General features: G+C 42.6%; 1 protein-coding gene across 2 annotated transcripts in view; it reads left to right on the forward strand.

Moving 5' to 3' along the window:
• The window catches only part of CPED1 (cadherin like and PC-esterase domain containing 1), a 223,990-nt gene that overhangs the window by 43,280 nt on the left and 158,061 nt on the right, over nucleotides 1-22,649 (forward strand). For both annotated transcript variants that reach the window (XM_084632653.1, XM_084632652.1), the window contains 2 exons: nucleotides 13,011-13,117; nucleotides 16,720-16,795. In XM_084632653.1, the coding sequence (XP_084488779.1) occupies nucleotides 13,011-13,117; nucleotides 16,720-16,795 (183 nt within the window). The remainder of the gene's footprint in view (nucleotides 1-13,010; nucleotides 13,118-16,719; nucleotides 16,796-22,649) is intronic.

Genomic DNA, 22,649 nt, shown 5'->3' on the forward strand with positions numbered 1-22,649 from the left:
TTATGATTCATTATGCCAATATTTTAAAAAACCATTGTTTGCATAACCATTATCTAGGGTTGCCACCAAGTCATTTTATACTATCTTGGCTTTTTGTAAAAGTGATAAAGTAGCCAGCTTTTTGTTTTGAATCAAATAAAAATTAAGATAATGTATATGAATTTAAAAAAACACAGACCATGGATGTTCTTTATCACTGGAGATCCTCTGTACTCTCTGGGTGCAGTTTTCTCATCTTTGGGGCCTATTCCTTCTACCACTGAAGTCAGCTGCAAACTTTCATTGCCATCACTGGCAGTAAGATCAAGCCTTTCTCAGGGCTTGTCTATACTTAAAATGCTACAGCCCCACAGCTGTGACGCTGCAGCTGCATCGCTGTAGTGCTTCAGTGTAGACACTCCCTATGCCAACGGGAGGGATTCTCCTGTCAGTGTAGATAATCCATCTCCCCAAGAGGTGGTAGCTAAATCGACGGAATAATTCTTCCGTCAACCTAGCGCTGTTTATTTGGGGACTTAGGTTGGCTTAACTATGCCGCTTAGGTGTATGGATTTTATGTAGACCAGGCCTCGGATCTTCAGGTTCCTGTTGTGTGCAGCCCTGTTGTAAGGAGAACTGGAAAGGACTCATTTCGGTGCCACTCGGATAAGTGGCCAGAGGAGTCACTGCAGAGGGATAGGCGGCAGTGCTCCACCTGTTGGCTCAGCCAGAAAGAGATGGGACTGAAAATCATACCCAGGTCTCTGGCAAAGCGGTGTGGAGCACTGATCAGGAGCCCTCAAAGCTCACCTTATAGCTTGAGGCGGACACCTGAGCTAGAAAATATCTGCTCAAATAGTTAAAGCATGGCAAAGATCTAAGCAACTGAAAACAAGGTGTTGCAATTGGAACTGTCAGGCAGCTTTAACTATGTGTTGCTTATGAGCCATCCCTCAGAAGACAGATGGAATTTATATCCCGAAGAAGGTAAGGGCATGATCCTGCAGCATTTATACATGTGAGTAATCCTTACATGAAGAATCTGATTTCTGTGGGATTACTTGGTGAATAAGAATGTGAGTAAGAGTTGCAGCATCTGGGTTTAAATCCCAATATGAAACATTTTATACTTACATTGTTGAGAAATTTGGAATGAAAAGCCTTATTTTTAGCTGCAGTATAGCATGCTGAATCACTAGTTTCTTTCTGGAGAATAGTATCTTATTGATAAATGCTGTGCAGAAAGTAGTTTGGGAATGCTAATATGCTGAGAGCATACCACAGTAATCTGAAGGTGCTGAGTATCAGATCAGAAGTGGAATACCAGAATTGAGTGTTTGGCTTGCCCTGATGTCTTTGCCAGTAGTTCAGTGTGGAATGTTTGCCTTTTATTTGCAATGAAATTCCTCTACAGCTCACAAAATATTTTTCATATCCATCTTAATGTAATGATGAGTTCACAGATTAGTCAATGGTGGACGCTACAGCTCAGAACAGTCATTTCCTGAATATGAAAATTCATTGGTCATGGGACAGGCTGGGACAGAGAAGAATTGGGTTCCAGGCCCGAGTCCCTTAGCTAGACTCAATTGTGGCTTTGCCAGAAGCTCCAAGCAAGAGTCAGTATAGAGATGTGCTGGAGCAGATCAGGAACTGAATTGTGAATCCCCTTGCTCTAGGGGCGTAAGTAATCTGTGCCAGTCCTATCCCAAGCACAGTACGTCCTCAGACATACCAGATCAGCTGGGCTGAGGGATGGGGGAGGTATTGGACAGAGCAGAGGCACCACTCCTGCTAATCCACAAGTGTAGGAGGAGTAGTGAGGCGCCTGGAAGAGGCTGTGCTCCCTCTTTATGCCCTCTTTCTCCCTTCCAGGGCATGCAAAGCAGCTTGCAATTTAGCCTGCAGTGTCCAGGTACCTTAGCCTCTCCTAAAGGGTGCTTTCTTTCCCAGTCAGAACACTTCACTATAATTTATACCCCAAGATTTCAGCCTGAGTTAATGGGTAAATAGATGGTGTTTAGAACGGAGTTAGCTATTTCAATTGTACTAGAACGTTGTCACACAGAAGACCACAATGGAGTCTCAACAAATCAGATGGAGCATGTAGTGTGAAATTGTGAACAAGAATTGTGCATGGTCAAAGTCTCAGCTGTCACCTGGAATGCCAGCAAATAATAATTATAAACCTCATAATGTTCCCTCAGGCTAATTTCCTAGTTGTCACCCCTGAAATAACAACAATCATTCCTTCATGGTCACTGTAGTGAAATTTGAGTTGATGACACTTGCAGACCTCTAATTTCAGGTGTCAAGTTAAAAGAAATCCACTTGGAAAGCAAGAATTCCCCTAAGTAAGAATTTATTTGAGGGGACAGTTCCCCCAGGTGTGAAAGGTTCTTCAGAGGAAATTCTTCAGAAGGAAAATCAAGGCCGGAAAATACAACAACAACAAAAAAAAAGGCCAGGCCAGCAACAGTGGGAAAATCTGCAACCCAACAAATGGCATTAAAATCTTTATAAAAGGGATGCAGACAGGCTACCAAAACCAGCAATGGATAATTTTTGCTGGACTGAATTCAGTAAAAACTGCAATGGGCATGTCTTCAAACATGGTCAGTCCTGTACCACAGAGAAATTCTTCACTTGAATCCCATAAACAAAGTAATTGGGCTTTATGTTGCTGTCTTGTCCACCCCAAGGCAGGCAGCAAAACAGTAATGCTGTCCCTCAGTAACCTTATCTGGTAACTACAGCAGTTCAGGGGCTTGAGTAACTGCCCATCCACCCCTTTGTGTGTTGACTTTGCTGCAGACCTGAAGCCTACCCCATAAGAGATTTTTTTTTTTTAAATGAAAGCTTTTAGATGCTTAGATTTTGGCAACCTTCAGAAGAATGTATCCACCCACCCACCATGCTGCTGTGAGCCAGCTCAGCTCAACCTCTGCCATCCACAGGGACAAAGGGTTTTGATTCCAATCATCTGTAGTTTTAGGGAGCCACTACACATTATTCTAAAAAAAAAAGTTATTTTCAAAGAGAGTGTCAAAAATGTATGTGAACATCCAATAGGGTTTTAATATGTCAGAGCTCAACACAAATAGCATAGAAAAAAATATTTTCTCAAAACCACTGACTTCTCAAGTCTCATGACATTCAAATTTGCTTAGAAAATTACCTTAAATGGAGTTGGAGCAGCAGATTTTCTAAAAAACTGAAATAAACTGTTACCGTCTCCTTAGGCTTGTGTGAAATTTAAAAGCCTCCAGTTTATTTATTTTCTATAACTAATCTGAGGGGATATGGCCGGGTAGTGTAGGCCCCAAATGTAGCTATAAAAGAGGGGGAGGAGAGGTTTTACAAAACTGTAACATTAGTAGAAATATATTCATGTGATTTTTAAACATATATTTCAGTGGACACAGATTTAAATGCTACTCCTGGGGGAATTCTGCACCACTGTGCAATGCAGAATTTGCGCAGAATTAATGTTCTGTGCCGAATTTCCTTTTCTCCCCACAGAACTGGTGCTGCAGAGCTGCTGGCTACCACTAGGGGCTGCTGAACCTGGCAGAGCCCAGCTCCCCAGCTCACAAATAGAAGACACTGCTAGGGAGAGGGGTCAGAGCTGGAGGATTCTCAGCAGCTGCAGTTACTGGCCTTCCCTGAAAGAAGAAGGTGGCATGCAGGAAACTCCATACAAGTCTGGGACCCAGCATCAGGCTGTTTCTTCCTCTGGATTCCTGGGTTCTGGGGGGAAGGGTGCAAAGTATGTGGACTGGGAGGCCCTGTGGCTGGGCTCTGGGTGTGTGTGTGGGTGTCTGGGCCTGGGGATGCCCCATGGCTGGGCTCTGGTTAGTGGGGGGTGTGGGTGTCTGGGCTGTGGGGGTGTCCTGCAGCTGAACTCTGGGAGGTAGGGGGTGCGGGTGTCTGGATTGTGGGGTCATCCTGCGGCTGGGCTCTGGGGGAAGAGAGGGTGCGGGTGTCTGGGTTGTGGGGTCACCCCATAGCTGGGCTCTGGGGGAGGAGGAGGGAATGTGAGTGTCTGGGCCGGTGGGGCCCTGTGTCTGGGCTCTGGGCGGAGTGTGCGGATGCTTGGCCCCCTAGCTGGGCTGAGGAGGAAGGGGGCAGAGAAACAGGAACTGGTTTGTTGTAGGGGTTTCTTTAACTCTCTGCTCCTGAAGAATTTTTTGTGTGTCTGTATTGTTACAGACATAGTTGCTGACAGTAATTTGAAATAAATTACCAAAATAATTTAAACTGGCATGGTTATATTGTGTTATTTTGACAAATAAAATATGCAGAACTTTGCAGAATTTTAAAATGTTGTGTGCAGAATTTTTAATTTGTTGGAGCAGAATTCCCCCAGGAGTAAAATGCAAACATCTTCCTGTAAGGGTTCAGCTCAGACACAGCATTATTGTGACAAAGCAAGAGAATGCAAAAGTGGAAAGTAATTGGAAACTATAAATAAAAATGCAGCTGGACTAGTCTTTTCATTTTCAAATCTGAATGAAATGAAAGTGTAAAGGATGAACAGTATATTAGATTTTTAAACGTTCTTTCATTTTTAATAATCTAAGATGTTGGCAGTAATACAGGGAAGAAAATTTCAAAGTATATGGTTTAGATGACACTTTCTCTTTCATGTAAAGCTAATGCTAGCTTGTGTGTGTGCATTTTGTATTAAAAATAGGCAGAGGCTGAGCTATGTACCTAACTTGTTAATATGTTATATAGACCAATTTACACTAATCTGGGCCCGTTTCTGCAGCCATTCCATGTTGAAAAGCCTATTGTTTTCCATGGGATCCTATCTGCAGAGTGTAAGGCCTTCAGTGTGATTAGCCAAATGTGTTCCAACTCATCATGGGACCTAATCACATCAGCCACACCATCAGGGGCTTGTTCACCTGCACATCTACCAATGTGATCTATGCCATCATGTGCCAGCAATGCCCCTCTGCTACGTACATTGGCCAAACTGGACAGTCTCTATGCAAAAGAATAAATGGACACAAATCTGACGTCAGGAATCATAACATTCAAAAACCAGTAGGAGAACACTTCAATCTCCCTGGTCACTCAATAACAGACCTAAAAGTGGCAATTCTTCAACAACAAAACTTCAAAAATAGATTCCAATGTGAAACTGCAGAACTGGAATTAATTTGCAAACTGGACACCATCAGATTAGGCCTGAATAAAGACTGGGAGTGGCTGGGTCATTACAAAACCTAAACCTAATTTCCCCAATACTAATTTCCCCCTACTGTTACTCACACCTTCTTGTCAACTGTCTGAAATGGGCCACTCTCATTACCACTACAAAAGTTATTTTTCCTCCCTTGGTGTCCTGCTGTTAATTGAATTGTCTCATTAGACTGATCTCACACTTGGTAAGGCAGTTCCCATCTTTTCATGTATTTATACCTGCTCCTGTATTTTCCACTCCATGCAGCTGATGATGTGGGTTCTAGTCCACGAAAACGTATGCCAAATAAATTAGTTAGTCTCTAAGGTGCCACAAGGACGCCTCATTGTTTTTACAAGACTATAATGTGATAATTGCGAGGCTGGGAGCCAATCAGATTGTTCCATTTTATAAATCCACTTTCAACTTCCAGAGTTCTAACAGGAACCTCTCCGGTAGGGGGGTCCATGGAATCTCGGTGCTTTAACCTTAAAAAAAAATTGTAGTAAGATTATTTTCTCACAGTACAGAGTTTGATACTCTTGTTCACTTTGACCTATGATACCAGAAGTCAAAACTCCGTAGAAGTCTTTTAAAGCAAATGTTAATGTTTTCATTGGTCTCTGCATTGCTGTTTCCACTAGCTGCTTAATATTTCTTCCACTCTAGAAGCCATTCTGATCAAAACATGTTTATTTTTCTACTCAGATTAGTTCTTTATACATCTCTGATTAATCACCATCTTACCAGTTCCAAGTGGTCAGTTCTGAGTACAACACTCATGAGAACAATGTTATCTTACTACCACCTACTCTCTGGATGAAAAATTGGATCTGTATACTATATCAACAAGAGGTTCTTTGGAAAGCAGGCTATTGGGTTGTGCTTTGTATGGCAGGCACCCTGTCTCAGCAAGAATTAGACTAACTAAAGGGGGCCCTGAATGGAAGGTGTAAATACTTACTGACACTGAGCCTGATCCCAACATGTGCTAAGCGCCTTTAACTCCCACTAATTCCAGTGGGAATTGAGGGTGTTTAGCACCTTGTTGGATCGTCTGAGCCAGTTCTATGCACAATCTTGTGCTGGTTGAACTAAAGGTGTGATGTTGCATCGATGTAGTTAAACTGGTGCAACTTTGTGTGCGGACACTTTTACGTCTGTTTAAAATGGGCTTAGAGCATTTTAGCTTGTCCTCGTTAAATAAAAGGCAAGCTACACTGCCGTAAGCCAGATTTAAATTGATGGAGAATGTCCACACACAGTTGCACTAGTTTAACTAATGACAGGTTTCAGAGTAACAGCCGTGTTAGTCTGTATTCACAAAAAGAAAAGGAGTACTTGTGGCACCTTAGAGACTAATCAATTTATTTGAGCATGAGCTTTCGTGAGCTACAGCTCACTTCATCGGATGCATACCGTGGAAACTGCAGCAGACATTATATACACACAGAGATCATGAAACAATACCTCCTCCCACCCCAATGTCCTGCTGGTAATAGCTTATCTAAAGTGATCATCACGTTGGGCCATTTCCAGCACAAATCCAGGTTTTCTCACCCTCCACCCCCCCCACACACAAACTCACTCTCCTGCTGGTAATAGGCCATCCAAAGTGACAACTCTCTTCACAATGTGTATGATAATCAAGGTGGGCCATTTCCTGCACAAATGCAGGTTCTCTCACCCCCTCACCCCCCTCAATCCAGGTTTTCTCACCCTCCACCCCCCACACACAAACTCACTCTCCTGCTGGTAATAGGCCATCCAAAGTGACAACTCTCTTCACAATGTGTATGATAATCAAGGTGGGCCATTTCCTGCACAAATGCAGGTTCTCTCACCCCCTCACCCCCCTCCAAAAACCACACACACAAACTCACTATCCTGCTGGATATCCAATTTATTAACTCAAATAAATTGGTTAGTCTCTAAGGTGCCACAAGTACTCCGTTTCTTTTTAGTTTAACTAAATGGGTGCAGCATTACCCCTTTAGCTAAAATGGTGCAACTTGTGTGATTAGACAAGCCCTTAAAAAGCCTGATGTAAGTGCAATATGAACTTTGTTGCTCCCCAGTCAATGCAGTCACTCTTACACAACCCTTGACTAAGGGAAAGAGACGCATGCATTCCATTACTCATTAACATGCCAAATGCTGCTCATCCTAGGCAAGTAGCCCCACTGAAATTTAATGAGGCAAGCTGGATTTGGCCAAATGTGCATAAAGCCTTTTGAAGAAGAAAAGATTTATACAAATCATTCGTAGCTTTGTTACTGTTCAGTCTTCCTCATACAGGTTTTAAATGATTAAAAAGTTAAATATCTTTTTGAACCCTCTCCTTCAAATCCCTCCTCAGAACCACACTGTGATGCCGACAGGAAATTGCCACTGGATAATGGTTAGAGAGAGGGCTAGTGTGGGGGTTGTTAATATTCATTTGTTTAAATGATTTGGAAACATCAAGGTTATGCACATATGGCCTGTGTTGACATGGGATCATATTACTGTTACCCTTGTCCTCCCTTCCTCCTTTTCCTGGGTTGTTTTCACATATTGTCTTGCTTTAAATTACATTGTAATCTCTGAGGTAGGGTCTGTGTCTTCTTGTGTGTTTGTACAATGCCTACCACACCAGCGCCCCATCCCAAATGGGACATTTGAGTGTTGCCGTAATAAAAATTGTAATAATAACCCTTTCAATGCCCTGTTGCTTTACACTGTCACATGTACAACATGAGGGCGGAGCTATGGTCTGGTGTATGTATGCTGCACACCTTCATTTCCCACTGAAGTGTTTGCACGCATGATGGGTGACATGGGACAGTTTGCAGCCTATGGGTGTTCATATTCGATTCTGCTCCGGGGTGAAGCATTTGTAATAACAAATATGTATTTTATATTTTAACTGTAAAACCAAACAAAAACAGTTGGTAAACTGTGGCTGACTAGAGATTTACTGGTCTATCGGAAGGGCCAATGTCATCATCGCCTTTTGGTCTGAAGCCAAGATGCAGTACTAAATAGACACCCCCTTTTGGGGAGTACGGTGTACTCCTATAGGTAGGTCCTGGTTCAGTTCTGATTGTGCTGCTTTGAAGTAATGCATGCTTATATGTCTAATTATCCTAATTGCAAGCATAAATAATGGCAGGCATAGAAAGCAGAAGCCCAGCTGAGCCTGAAGATTTGTCCCTAAATGGCAACAGCTCTGTTCCTAGGCAGCGGGGTTAGAAATGAGTATCCTTTTCTGAGTCTTTTTGTTTTGTTTTATTTGTAAACACATCTGGATCAGTCTGTTTCCTAAAAGCAAACATTTTGCACTATAGTATCTTTTTGAGGCAGGGATCAAACTCAACTCTGGCTGGGAGATGTAGCAATATCCAGAGAAGGGGAGATGAACTCCATCAGACATCTGGTAATTCCTACTCCATCCCTCTCAGTTCTCACACATCTAGACATAATGTTTTATATTCAGTTATAATGATCCATTAAAATGTGTTTACTAGTCAGGGACTTAACACTGGGCTTATCTGATAGTTATGACTGGTGAAGATCACAGTATTGGTTATTAATGCTATAAATCTTTTGTTCCAAAATGAAGTATTTCTTAGTAAGTTTTTTGTTCTCTGAGAGTTTGTTTGTTAGTTATATACGTCCCTGGCATATCTACTTAATTTTTTTTGTTTCGTAAAGGGGCACCTACTCAACTCTGTCACACCCAGATTTTACTTACCTCGAATGCATTATTTTTATAAAGCATTATTTGTTTTCCTGACGTAGAAATAATATCATTCTCCAATAATGGATGCAACGTAAATAAAACCGGAGCTCTTAAGCTTTGTAGCCCATTCACAGAAAATGAAAGGTGCTAATTTGCTCTACAATCATTGATGCACATTCTACACACTCATTTGATATTAAATTTGGGCCATCTCGTTAACCCTCTCACAAATCCTCCAACCAGCCTTGTGTTTGGTGGTGGGATCATAGTGGGAAATAATTAATTACATTTTGGGGAGAAAAGGCTGCAAAAAATTGTTATGCAGGCTGTCACAGGGACCAAGCCTTTGGGTTGACTTAGACAAGTAAAGGGTCCTCCAGTCTGGGCAGCATGAAATAAAATATATTTAATGTTTCCAACTATGGTGGTAGGAACAAATACTGACCTGCACCACAATAGTTACCAAGAGTTTAGTCCCAAATGGCATTAGCAAAAAGAAAAGGAGTACTTGTGGCACCTTAGAGACTAACCAATTTATTAGAGCATAAGCTTTCGTGAGCTACAGCTCACTTCATCAGATGCATATCGTGGAAACTGCAGCAGATTTTATATATACACAGAGAATATGAAACAATACCTCCTCCCACCCCACTGTCCTGCTGGTAATAGCTTATCTAAAGTGATCATCAGGTAGGCCATTTCCAGCACAAATCCAGGTTTTCTCACCCTCCACCCCCCCACACAAATTCACTCTCCTGCTGGTGATAGCCCATCCAAAGTGACAACTCTTTACACAATGTGCATGACAATCAAGTTGGGCTATTTCCTGCACAAATCCAGGTTTTCTCACATCCCCCCCACCCCCATACACACACAAACTCACTCTCCTGCTGGTAATAGCTCATCCAAACTGACCACTCTTCAAGTTTAAATCCAAGTTAAACCAGAACATCTGGGGGGGGGGTAGGAAAAAACAAGAGGAAACAGGCTACCTTGCATAATGACTTAGCCACTCCCAGTCTCTATTTAAGCCTAAATTAATAGTATCCAATTTGCAAATGAATTCCAATTCAGCAGTTTCTCGCTGGAGTCTGGATTTGAAGTTTTTTTGTTTTAAGATAGCGACCTTCATGTCTGTGATTGCGTGACCAGAGAGATTGAAGTGTTCTCCGACTGGTTTATGAATGTTATAATTCTTGACATCTGATTTGTGTCCATTTATTCTTTTACGTAGAGACTGTCCAGTTTGACCAATGTACATGGCAGAGGGGCATTGCTGGCACATGATGGCATAGATCACATTGGTGGATGTGCAGGTGAACGAGCCTCTGATAGTGTGGCTGATGCTATTAGGCCCTGTGATGGTGTCCCCTGAATAGATATGTGGGCACAATTGGCAACGGGCTTTGTTGCAAGGATAAGTTCCTGGGTTAGTGGTTCTGTTGTGTGGTATGTGGTTGTTGGTGAGTATTTGCTTCAGGTTGCGGGGCTGTCTGTAGGCAAGGACTGGCCTGTCTCCCAAGATTTGTGAGAGTGTTGGGTCATCCTTTAGGATAGGTTGTAGATCCTTAATAATGCATTGGAGGGGTTTTAGTTGGGGGCTGAAGGTGACGGCTAGTGGCGTTCTGTTATTTTCTTTGTTAGGCCTGTCCTGTAGTAGGTAACTTCTGGGAACTCTTCTGGCTCTATCAATCTGTTTCTTTACTTCTGCAGGTGGGTATTGTAGTTGTAAGAAAGCTTGACAGAGATCTTGTAGGTGTTTGTCTCTGTCTGAGGGGTTGGAGCAAATGCGGTTGTATCGCAGAGCTTGGCTGTAGACGATGGATCATGTGGTGTGGTCAGGGTGAAAGCTGGAGGCATGCAGGTAGGAATAGCGGTCAGTAGGTTTCTGGTATAGGGTGGTGTTTATGTGACCATTGTTTATTAGCACTGTAGTGTCCAGGAAGTGGATCTCTTGTGTGGACTGGACCAGGCTGAGGTTGGTGGTGGGATGGAAATTGTTGAAATCATGGTGGAATTCCTCAAGGGCTTCTTTTCCATGGGTCCAGATGATGAAGATGTCATCAATATAGCGCAAGTAGAGTAGGGGCTTTAGGGGACGAGAGCTGAGGAAGCGTTGTTCTAAATCAGCCATAAAAATGTTGGCATACTGTGGGGCCATGCGGGTACCCATAGCAGTGCCGCTGATCTGAAGGTATACATTGTCCCCAAATGTGAAGTAGTTATGGGTAAGGACAAAGTTCAGCCACCAGGTTAGCCGTGACATTATCGGGGATAGTGTTCTTGACGGCTTGTAGTCCATCTTTGTGTGGAATGTTGGTGTAGAGGGCTTCTACATCCATAGTGGCCAGGATGGTGTTATCAGGAAGATCACCGATGGATTGAAGTTTCCTCAGGAAACACATGCACATTGTGTAAAGAGTTGTCACTTTGGATGGGCTATCACCAGCAGGAGAGTGAATTTGTGTGGGGGGGTGGAGGGTGAGAAAACCTGGATTTGTGCTGGAAATGGCCCACCTGATGATCACTTTAGATAAGCTATTACCAGCAGGACAGTGGGGTGGGAGGAGGTATTGTTTCATATTCTCTGTGTATATATAAAATCTGCTGCAGTTTCCACGATATGCATCTGATGAAGTGAGCTGTAGCTCACGAAAGCTTATGCTCTAATAAATTGGTTAGTCTCTAAGGTGCCACAAGTACTCCTTTTCTTTTTGCGAATACAGACTAACACGGCTGTTACTCTGAAACCTGTCAAATGGCATTAGATTACTAATGGCAACTCTGGCTTTAGTTTCCACCTTCTGATTTCCCTTCTGACTGCCCCTTCTGAGATTCTTGTTTCTGTCTAGCTTCCTGGCCACAGGTGCTTACCCATTTACTGCTTCTCTGCTCCTGTGCATTCAGCAGTGCTTGGCTAATCTGATCGTTTGAAAGAGATGGGACCAGTCTAAATTGCTCAGAATATCTGAGAGAGAAACCATGCCAAAACTTTAGCTTAGGGCAGGTCTACACTAGAAGCGCTATATGAGTGCAGCCGCACCAATGCTTTATGACAATGGAAGAGCCCTCTCCCCTCAGCATAATTACTCTACCTCCGTGAGAAGTGGCAGCTATGTAGGCAGGAGAGCGTAGTGCCTGTGTGGATAACACTTAAGTCGCCGTAACTTGTGTTGCTCAGTGGGTGTCTTTTTCACACCCCTGAGCGACATAAGTTAGATCGATTTAAGCGGTAGTATAGAACTGCCCTTAGACAGCCTTAAACTTACTTGTACCCACTCTTCCATTGTGTAGGGGAGTGTAACTTGGTGTAACTTACTGTTCCTTCTTCTTCCAAAATCAGTGCCCCATCTCTGACACCAGTGTTGCTCTCCAGCTGAGTGGTGGCAAAATTCTGGGGTCTGCTGGGTCAGCTTCCCAGTGAGGAAGGCAATCAGTGACTCAGAGTCTAGGTATATTCTAAGTGTTACTTGCTTGACTTTATACAGCAGTCCTGAAACAGAGATGGTGACAAATGGTATGCTGGCAATCCAATGCCCAGTTTCCAGGTAACAACTGTGTACCAAGAACTGAGTCTAGCAGAGCAAACCACCTTGCTGCTTCTAACAGCTTCCTCTGCACAGAACCTTAGAGCCAAATCAACAACAACAGAAGCATTATTTGCAATGCTTAAAACTAGCTAATGCTCAAAGAAAAAGAACTTGGACGATTATGAGTAACCATGACATCTGCCATAAAATTATACATGCTGGGAAGCTGGACGTGGAAAAAGAGAAGATTAAATCAGGAACTTTAATTTAGCACTTCCCACATACTTGATGGTATAATTTATACATCTTAGATCCATGCGTCAGGGGAGGGCTGTGAGGAGTTTTACGTTCATCTCCGAATGCATCAGCTCTGAATTTGGCCCAAATCCTGGAACTAACGAAACAACAAAATGGTGGTGCTGGATAGAAAAGCAAAGCGCCCCACCCCTACCCCCGCACTTAGTAATGTATTTAATACTCTAACAAGTCTGCTCGTCCTCGTAATTTGGCTCTGTGTATTTTTCTCTTGAGGCTGGAATCATGTAATGTTTTTTTCTCAATATGTTTCTGTTCCTTTTGATAGGCGAATTAAGCTCTTGGGACCTTCTGATTTGCTTATCTTCCGGGAAAACTGATGATACAGACTGCTTTCCAATAGATGAGTTCCATCAGTTAGAATTATTCCAGAAGGTAAAGTATTGACCTGCCATCTTTCGTTTGGAATACCCCACATTTTCAGCACCCACTAACAAAAACAGTGTTCAATTGTCAATTTATGGTCTAAAAATGTGGTTCATTAAACTGTAAAGCCGAGCTGTATTTCACTGCCCACTCAGGGATGTGTATCGTATTTGCATTCTTGTAGATATCCTATCCAGAGATCAAGAGCAATGTCTTCATGCTTTCAATTTGTGTGTAGTTTAATATGTTGATGTTCGTAGAAATTGAAAATTGTTACAGTTGGATGCCATGTTTTGCTCTTTCCTAATCTGAGCTTCTGGACTCTATGCCACACTCAAAATTCAACTGTCATGCATCACAAGAAATATAGAAGTAAAAGCAAATTGTAACAAATGTCTCTTTGAGAGAAAAAACTTTAGGAAGGCCGAAAACCAGCTCGAAAATACATTCAGCGTTTCAGAATGATTGGGGACCAGTTCAGCCAAATGTGAGCAGGAGTTGTGCCACTTATGCAAGGTCTGGGTTGGCTCTAGGAATTAAAATAAATATATATATATATATATATTTATATATATATACACTTGTCATTTTACAAATGTAGAACAAGCATCTCTCCAAACAATGACCTTGGTCCTGCAACTGACAGCTTGCAGATGGACTGCTGCGCCCGTGTGGAGCCTGATCTGGAGTCCTTTCGGACCTGGATGGGCACAGCAGTCTTGCACACATTCTGTCAACTGGAAAATCAGTGCCAGTATTAGTTGTCTTTTAAGGATGTCTATAATTGGCCCTCACTTTTTCCACCTGAATTTTGCACATTACAGGCACAAGTTCGGTTACTTAGTCATTGGGGTACCTGATTAAATATCTGACTTGCAGGTGCAAACATCTAAGTGACTTAAATTGCACAGTTATTTACACCTGCAAAATTGTGGGAACAAAAATGCAGGCCTAATTTTAGACTCTCAATTTCAAAAATTTGGCACAAACAATAATTGCAGGCACAAAATTGCATTCTCAAAAATGGGGGTGCACAGCAATGAAAGGGTCTTCTGGAGGGGTGGATTTCTTCCACAAAGCTTATTAGTGAGGACGAAATCAAGACTGGATGTTTTTTCTAAAATGTGTGCTTTATTAATTATTTTGGGGTGCTTCTAGGGCCTGTGTTATATAGGAGGTCTGACTAGATGATCACATTGGTTCCCTTCTAGCCTTGGAATCTATAAGTATCCTCACTGATTCAAGAACAGTTCTTCATATGTTATACCAGTACATACGTCATTTGTATTGACTATCTGATTGGGATCTTGATCCTGCAAAACTTATGCACATGTGTAACTTTACACCTAGGAGTAGGCCTACTCTTAGGACCAAGGGCCAGATTTTAAAAAGTATTTATATGCGTAGAGATGCAGATAAGTGCCTAATGCAATTTTCAAAAACACCAAGTTGCCTAACTCCCAGCAATTGTAGGATTTTTCCATGGGAGTTAAGCATCTAGATACTTTTAAAAATCCCATGAGGCACCCATCTGGTTCCTTAGGTGCCTAAATACCTTTAAAAATCTGGGCTGAAGCCCTTTGATTGTAAATTCCTTGAAGTGGGGACGGTATCTTCCTTTACAGCTATACAGCACAGAGAACCAGTTTGGCACTCAGTATTTGTTTATTTAGATTTACAATAAATATGCGCAGAAAGCACCTAAATTTGCCAAATATTAAACATATGATCAAATCAAAAAATAAAGTAAAAAAATAACGACAATGGGAGGCAAAAAATAACAACAGTGGGGCAGGAAAAGGTGCTCAGAATGAATCTCATGTGGGGGTTGAGAGAAGCACCAGCCACCTCTTCGTGGTAGGTTTTGCCCTGCTCTTGCCTAATGGGGTTTCAGCAACCCTACCAGGTGCCTCCCTGGCAGTTGAAGATGAGGGAAACATTTACCTGATTTATTCTGAAGATCTAGTAGGGAAAAGAGCCCCCTCCCATGGCCCAGGACAACAGAGCTAACTCAGGAATGGCTTGTATACGTAAATTCCTATTAATGGCAATTGTGCACATGATTATATAAACAGTTTGGCCAAGATTTTCAAAACTGAGTGCCACAGTGAGGTTGCTAAATCAATATTTAGGGAATTAATGTACCGGCCTGGTTTTCAAAAGCACTGAGCTTCTAGTCTGCTGCTAGCACATGCTCTTGGAGTACAGTGGTTTCCAGCGTACCTAGAGAAGAAGCCAAGTGCCAGCAACAGTCACTGCCGTTAGCCCAGGACAGCATTTCTCTATCAAAATTGTATTGACACTTAATTGAACCGGAGTGGTACCCACTATCATTCATTTCAGCTATAATTGGCTTTATTGAAAGCCAATATCTTGCACGTGGTAGCAATACTGAATATTAGATATGTCAGGGCACATTATGGGCCAACCTAAAGTAATTTAGGATGGGGGGGAAAATGAGCAGTGTTACTGATTAATTATTATTCATATAAAATCACACTGGAATCCAGTACCATGAATATGGTTCTGTTCCTGTGCGAGCTGGGCTTAGCATAAGATGCCATCTGCCAACTGTTGTTTAGAGATGGAATGATTACCCCACAGAGTATGCTTTTGTATGATATTTTACTACTAATTCTTAGAGCCCTAAGCCCACATAACAGAACAGTTAGCAAACAGAGCATTGGAAATATCTCTTGGTCACTGAAGACAAACCAACCTAATGCCTTTGAAATTGTGGTACATTTGCTTTCAAAGATATTTAGGGACATAAGAGTGGAAGGGACCTTTCTAGGTGATCGAGTTCAGTCCGCTGCTATCTCAGACAACCTCATTGTATAATCCTGTTCATAAATTTACCAAGCTACATCTTAAAACTAGTTAGGTTGCTTGCTCCCACTACTCCTGTTGGAAGAATCTCACTCCTCTGGATGGTTAGAAACCTTCTTCTAATTTCCCGCCTTATTTCTCCATTAGGTGCCTTAGTAAATACTTGACTGCTGACACAGCCTATGAATCCATCTGACCATTGTAGGTATTTATAAGTATCCCATTACCTTTGTTTTGGAGTACCTCAATATCTTTAATGTATTCATCCTCACTATGTTTAATGTGAGGTAGGGAGGTGCAATCATCCCTAATTCCCAGATGAGAAACTGAGGCACAGAGAAACTAAGTGATTGCCCTGGGTCACAAGGGACGTCTGTGGCAGAGTAGGAACTTAGCATAGGTCTTCCACATCCCAGGCTAACACCCTAAACATTGGATCATCATTCCTCTCTGTGTGCTCTTCCTGTGCTATGAATGAGGGTGATGTAGAGGAGCAAGAAGCTTTGGAGGCGGAAACTGCAGGAATGACAGAATCACTGTGTCCAGGAGGAGGAAAAAAGTCTGAAACTTTGCCTTGTGGTGGTTGTGGAGGAGGATCTCCCACCTCAGAGTTCTATTTTCCAGGTCACAGGGAGCAGCAAAGGGTCAAAATCAGTGTTGACATCAATAGGAGTTTCACACATGAGGTGTCCCTGACAAATTGTACGAGAAAACATGCAGGGCTCGTGAAAGACAGTGCATCTACTGATGAACTCACTAGAACGTCTCTGTATTATTTTCAGGTGAATACACTCCCAGAGATTCAGCACCTGCTTTGCAGAAAAGAAGGATTATGCCAGATAATTAGAGCGTTCCCAGGTAATCCTCCATTTTGTTTGTTTGCATAAATGTTGAAGATAGTTGACCTGCTTAGTAGTGAGGCTGATATTATGTGTGTTGGAGTTTTCATACTTGCATATTCTTTTTTCAACAACTTTTAAAAACAAGACAGAATACGAGTGATAATCCATTTCAGACGTCTCTTGAAAGTAATTTGTAGTAATAAAGGATCCTTTTAACTAAAGCTACTGCATCATTTAGCCATTGCAGACTGGAAAAGTCAGGTTTTTTTAGAATACAAAAGTCCTATTTGTCAGGCTATATTGTGTTGTTCCATGGATTGGTGTTTACCCTTCAAAGTTCTTGGTTCAATGGAATATGTTTATCCAGTTTTATAAAAATGTTTTGGCATGAAGGAGGAGTAGGAGTTGGAGCTTGGTTTCCAGCCCGAATGAGTTTACTGATAAAAAAGTCTTTGTACATTAAGTTCATCAACCAGAAAAATTCAAAGGTTACGGGCCAGCTGCCAGGGAATCCTTGTTTACTATGGGTGAAATTCAGCCCAGAGCAGGAGGTCTGCACAAAGCCCTGTGCTCTATGTTAATCCCTAGTTAAACCCTATGGAGGCAAATTCTGATCTCATTTACACCAGTGAATATCCAGAGTCTCTGGCAGTATTCTGGATTTATGCCATATAACTGAGATCACACTGGCCCCGTGCTGAGTGCATAACTATGTCTTAAGTGATGCCCTGTCCCTAGTGTGGGCCCTTTGCTCTGGGATGTTCATTAGAGGGAAGTCTGATGTAATACAGATTTTGGACAAATCAGGGTAGGTTTGTCAAAGTTCCAAGGATTTCAGAAATTGAATTTATTTTGTAACAGTCTGGCTTTGAAACATTTTGGTCAGCTCTGTTATGCTGTTTGGACAATGGCCAATTAAAACAGTTTTATTATTTTGTTGCCACAAAACCACAAACATAAGAGGCACTTGCCACACAGAGAGATTTCCCCTCCAAGTCATATTCTTTAATTGGTGTCCATAAATTGTTGTAATAGTGATCTCATCGCACACACGTGGTGTCTGAAACTGACTCTAGTGCTCTGCTTCTCTTGTACGTAAGGGCGATTTTTAAACATCTGATTGATCCTTTCCATCTTTATATCATTATTACTTCACAAGATAAAGGGCTTTGTCTTGAGAGGTGCTGAAGTCCCACTGAAAACACTGGGAGGTGTGGGTGCTCAACATTTCTTGGGACTCAGGCCCTTACTCACATAGACTGTGTCTACAATGCAGGTGTGACTGCAGCTCAGGTAGGCAGACCCACAGTAGTTTTAGCCTCGCCAGCATGGCTAAAAATAGCAGTGAAGACATGGTGGCATGAGATTCACCATGGGCTGGCAATGCAGGTACATGCCCAGGTCCCAGGAGGGCTTGGACAGCCTGTGTTGGAGCTTGTGTCACCATGTCTTGCCTGCTATTTTTGACCATGCTAGCGACATTAAAGCTAATGCAGCTATGCTTACCCAAGCTGCAGTTACACTTGCAGTTGCATTATAGACCGTCTCAGTGTCTGATGATGATTTTGGTACTTTATAAAGACATGGTCAAGTAGTGTAGGCCTGTAATTGCAGTTTTGTAAACAAAGGTTTTTACCAAATCAAATACAAAAATACATATCTTTAAGATTTTTTTTAAATGTCTGACTGTTTTTAATCTACATGTTCCCCTGAGAATTGAGAAACCAAACAGAATAGCATTGTCCTGCTGCATGAGAACCAGAAAGTGAAACCAACCAGTGTGGATTCACTGTCCAAGAGGAGCAATAGGCATAAAATAAACCAACAGTATAAATGGTGAAAAGAGAGGGGGTTGATCCACCAAGATTTCAGATCCCTCCCCGCTATCCCAGACAGCTAGCTCTTTCCTCCTTCCTTTCCTTGTCAGCACTTCCTAGCAGACTTTTCCTCCCTGCCCAGACAGCAGAATTGCCAATAGTCTGGATTTAGCTGATTAGGCTCCTGGATTTTGAAATTATCGCAGGGAGGGACAGTTTTGGTCAATAGCCAGGCTCTCCCCACGCAGCAGCACGTGGGAATTTTTCTTTTAAAATCAGAGTTGGCCTGCTGCTTCTGTCATCTCTGCCTGTGGGGGAACTCACCTGTTCCTGTGGGAGATGGCCAGTCAGCTTGTATTTACCATGTATTCAGCATTTAAAGAGTGTTAGCTATGTAAGAGAACAAGTAAAATGCCTGGTTGCTACCCAGAAGAGCTTACAGTGTACTAAAAGACAAGATGAGACAGGGCAAGGGGCTGAGAGGATGGGTTCACAGCTATAAGATTGTGTTTCCATTGAGAGGTTCTGACAACTTCATAATGCTTATTTCCTTTTTAAAATGATGTATTTTAGCTATAGCTGTTACCAGACCAGAGGTGTGGTTATGTAAAAGGAGGGTTGTCTGCTGTTGCTTTAAGAGTAAAATGGGCCCCGTAGCTTGCCTGTAAGGACACACTCTCTGTGAGTTAGTTCAAATGGACGTTGTTAACAGGACAAGACTCTGTAGTTCTTGTTTCTTTGTTTTTCCCCTTCACTGTAAAATAGTGTAACCAGACTGAAAACACATTTGTTCTTTGTGTATGGGAAACCATCATGGGAGGGATACTGGGGAGTTCTGTGTGGGGTGGGAGAAGAGAGGCTGTGGGGGGAGACGTAGGGTGAAAGGGAAGAGGTAGGGTGATGTGGAGGAGGAGGGGGTCACAGGAATGTAGGAGGATGTGGTCATAGAGGGTGGGTAGGATCAGCTAGAATGAGAGGGAAGGGTTGGGATGAAGCATAGTGAGAAAGGAGGACAGTTGCTGGATGCTGGGCAGGTAGGGCAGTGGGGGAGAGGATTATGCATAATATTGGCAGCAGATTTTAAAGTCCAGTGTGGAAGACATCGGTTAATATCAGGAGACTTGGGCTGGGAAGGCTGGATCCTTCTGCTCCTTTAGTTGGTGGTGGCTGCTTGTATGAGTCTTACGGGAGGGAGCTTTTCAACCTGCTGCTCCTGCCTACCTCATGCTCCATGTGGATGTGTTGGGCTGGTGCCGCACAGTCATGCAGGCATGACTTCTGCATGGTCTGGTGGAGGTTCAGGAGGAGGCGCTAAAACTCAGCTCCATGGTTCTGCTGTTGCTGAATCTGGTGGGCAGCCACAGGGCTCTCTGAGATAGGTGCCTTTAAGGGCCACCTAAGAGGCTACTTCTGGCTTCAACTCTGATGATTACTGTGGAGGGGATTTAGGATTCTTGGGCCCAGTGCCCCATAGAAGCTGCCGTGTGGTCAGAACTGGGTGGGTGCCATGGAACTCCCTCTCCCTACAAAAAGCTAGACAGATAGAGAAGGAGAAGACACAGAGAGACAGAGAAACCCCATGCTCCACCCTGACAGTGCACACACAACCTTCTGTTTTAGAGTTTTCCCTGGGAAAATATTGGGATTATTGGTAGCAATGAGACGGACTCCCTGACATTCCTCTTGCCTGAGCGGTCCAGTCCAGGCCTCTGCAAACACGCTTTACATTCTTTCCCCAGGGTCCAGCCTGTGCTGTTCCCATCTCTTTTCTCAGCCAAGCCAGCAATTGTGTTTAAGTGGTACCTTTGCCGCGTGCAGGCTTGCTTGCCTCCCTGATTATGGTGCTGTGTGCTGGGCCCCTTTTGGAGTGGCTGCAAGATACGGTACACTTGCTTCCTCTCCCTTGGGGAGCTGGCAGCGTGCTCAGGGTATTCATTCACTCGTGTGCAATGTTCTCTGAACACCAGCTAGCGGCCACAGCCTGTCGGCCTTCCCCTGGCCCTTTGTTGACTCAGTGGCCAAAATGTGACAGTGACATGACCAAGGGGTGGAGTGCAGCACACTGAAATCATGAAGCCCTCCACTATTCTCTGATGCTACCTTCTCCTCCAATTCCATCGCTGTAGCAGGCAGGTGGCTAGCAAAAATTAATTAAATTAATTAATTAAAGCTGTTGCTTTTCCCTCCTTTCCCTTTGCCTTTGCATGTTGCCACCTGACGTGAGTGGCTGCGGTTGGGGGGCAAGGCGGCATTCCTCACCTTCTCCTGTTATCCCTTGGGCCACAATTGTGGTTTTGTAGCAGCAGGTGGTTGGCTAGCAGCAATTGTCTGAGAGGCATGCTGCTTATTGCTGCTCTGCTCTGACTCACTACCAGCTGCTCTGACTGTATGTGCATTTGGTCCCCTCTAATTACTGGGCCTGGAGCCAAAGTTCTGCCACAAATCCACCCTTGGGAGCTTTAAATTATAAATTAAACATTCTTTCCATTTTAATAATCTAAAATGCTAGTGACAGGAGTGTACATTTTCAAAAATAGATTTGCTTTTGTTTGCCAATGTGCCTTTAAAAATGTCTCCATACAAGTAGGCATCACAATGTTGTGGCTGTGGGCTGTGTGCTATGACGCTCTTTTGAAACTCAGGAATGCTAAACCTGATCTATTTATATATCTATTTTTATCTTATTTAGATTATAAACTCTCTGGGGCAGGGATTCTCTGTTACTATGTATCTGTACAGAGCCTAGCACTGATCTCAGTTTGGGCATTGAGGCAAATCTGTAGTAATAATAAATAAATGTGATGTGTTTTGAAAGAAAAAGTTTAAAAGAGAAACGAGTTTAACTACTTGGTCTTTGCTCATGTACCACACTGTCATCTACTGGATTATTAGGATATCATTATGCATGTGGATTTTCACGTTGTGCCAACTTTTTCATTATAAGTCATTTTTTCCAGAGTTTAATAACTGGTCTGTAAACGTTGGTTTTGGTATGCAGCATGGTTCACATAATCCTAACCTCAGAGGAAGTTGTTTTGGAAAATATCAAGCTAATCAATCTCTCTTTTTTTCATTGTAGTTATAAGTGTGTTACAGGAAAAAGAAGGAGACATTTGAATGTAAAGACTCATTTTTCTGCATGTGTCACTCAAAACAGAATTTTAAAACAACAGATATGGCAGGTTATTAGTCCCTAAGGTGAAGTAATTTGCTGATGATTTTTAGTAGTAGTTTTGAAATAATGAGGAAGTAGATAGTCATGGCTGTCCTTCTCACTCTGAAAGTTCACAAATATTATTTAGAATGGGGTTCAGTAGGTTTTAGCCCATGAGTTAAATTCTTTTCTGTCAAGATCTGGTTGGCTGCAAACTGGATTTTTCTTCAGTCACATTTTAGATAATGATTACCTACATTTTCAATAGTGACCAGTCATTTGAAGTGGCTCAGTTTTTGGGAGCTCAACTTGAGATACCTTAAGGGGGGCAGATTTTCAGAGGGTGGGAGCTCTGCACTTTTTGAAGATCACATTGGAGTCCAAATCACTAGTCAGTTTTGAAAATTTAGGCTGAAGTATTTAAAATAAGCATCTTTTTTCTCTTGGCCTAGGCCACAGCAATGTGCACACCACAAGAAAGCTAAAAGCACGTCAAAGTAGTGACAAAAACAGTAAACATCAGGGGTGAAATAATGACTCCACTGAAGTCAATCGGAGTTTTTCCATTGACTTCATTGGGGCCAAGATTTACCACACGATTTTTTACATTGTTTTGCATACTCAGTGTCGCCTTAGTTTTCAGAGGCACCCATTCTCGATGGATGTTTCAAGACACATGATAATATTTCATCCTTAAAGGTAGATTTTCTGGTTTTCTTTCACTACCTTAGGTTGCATGGTGGGATCACAGAAAATCATGGATCTTTGTTTCAGAACAGTTGACCTCTTCATCAGATAGGTGCGGAAGCAATTTGAGTGGAATGGGCCTTTTTTGCTTGATGAGCACAGCCTTCCCTCAATCCATTTTATTCCTAGTAATTCAACGCCTTATGGTCTCT

The sequence above is a fragment of the Lepidochelys olivacea genome (genome assembly GCF_965140295.1).
Source record: "Lepidochelys olivacea isolate rLepOli2 genome assembly, chromosome: 1".
Classification (NCBI taxonomy): domain Eukaryota; kingdom Metazoa; phylum Chordata; order Testudines; family Cheloniidae; genus Lepidochelys; species Lepidochelys olivacea.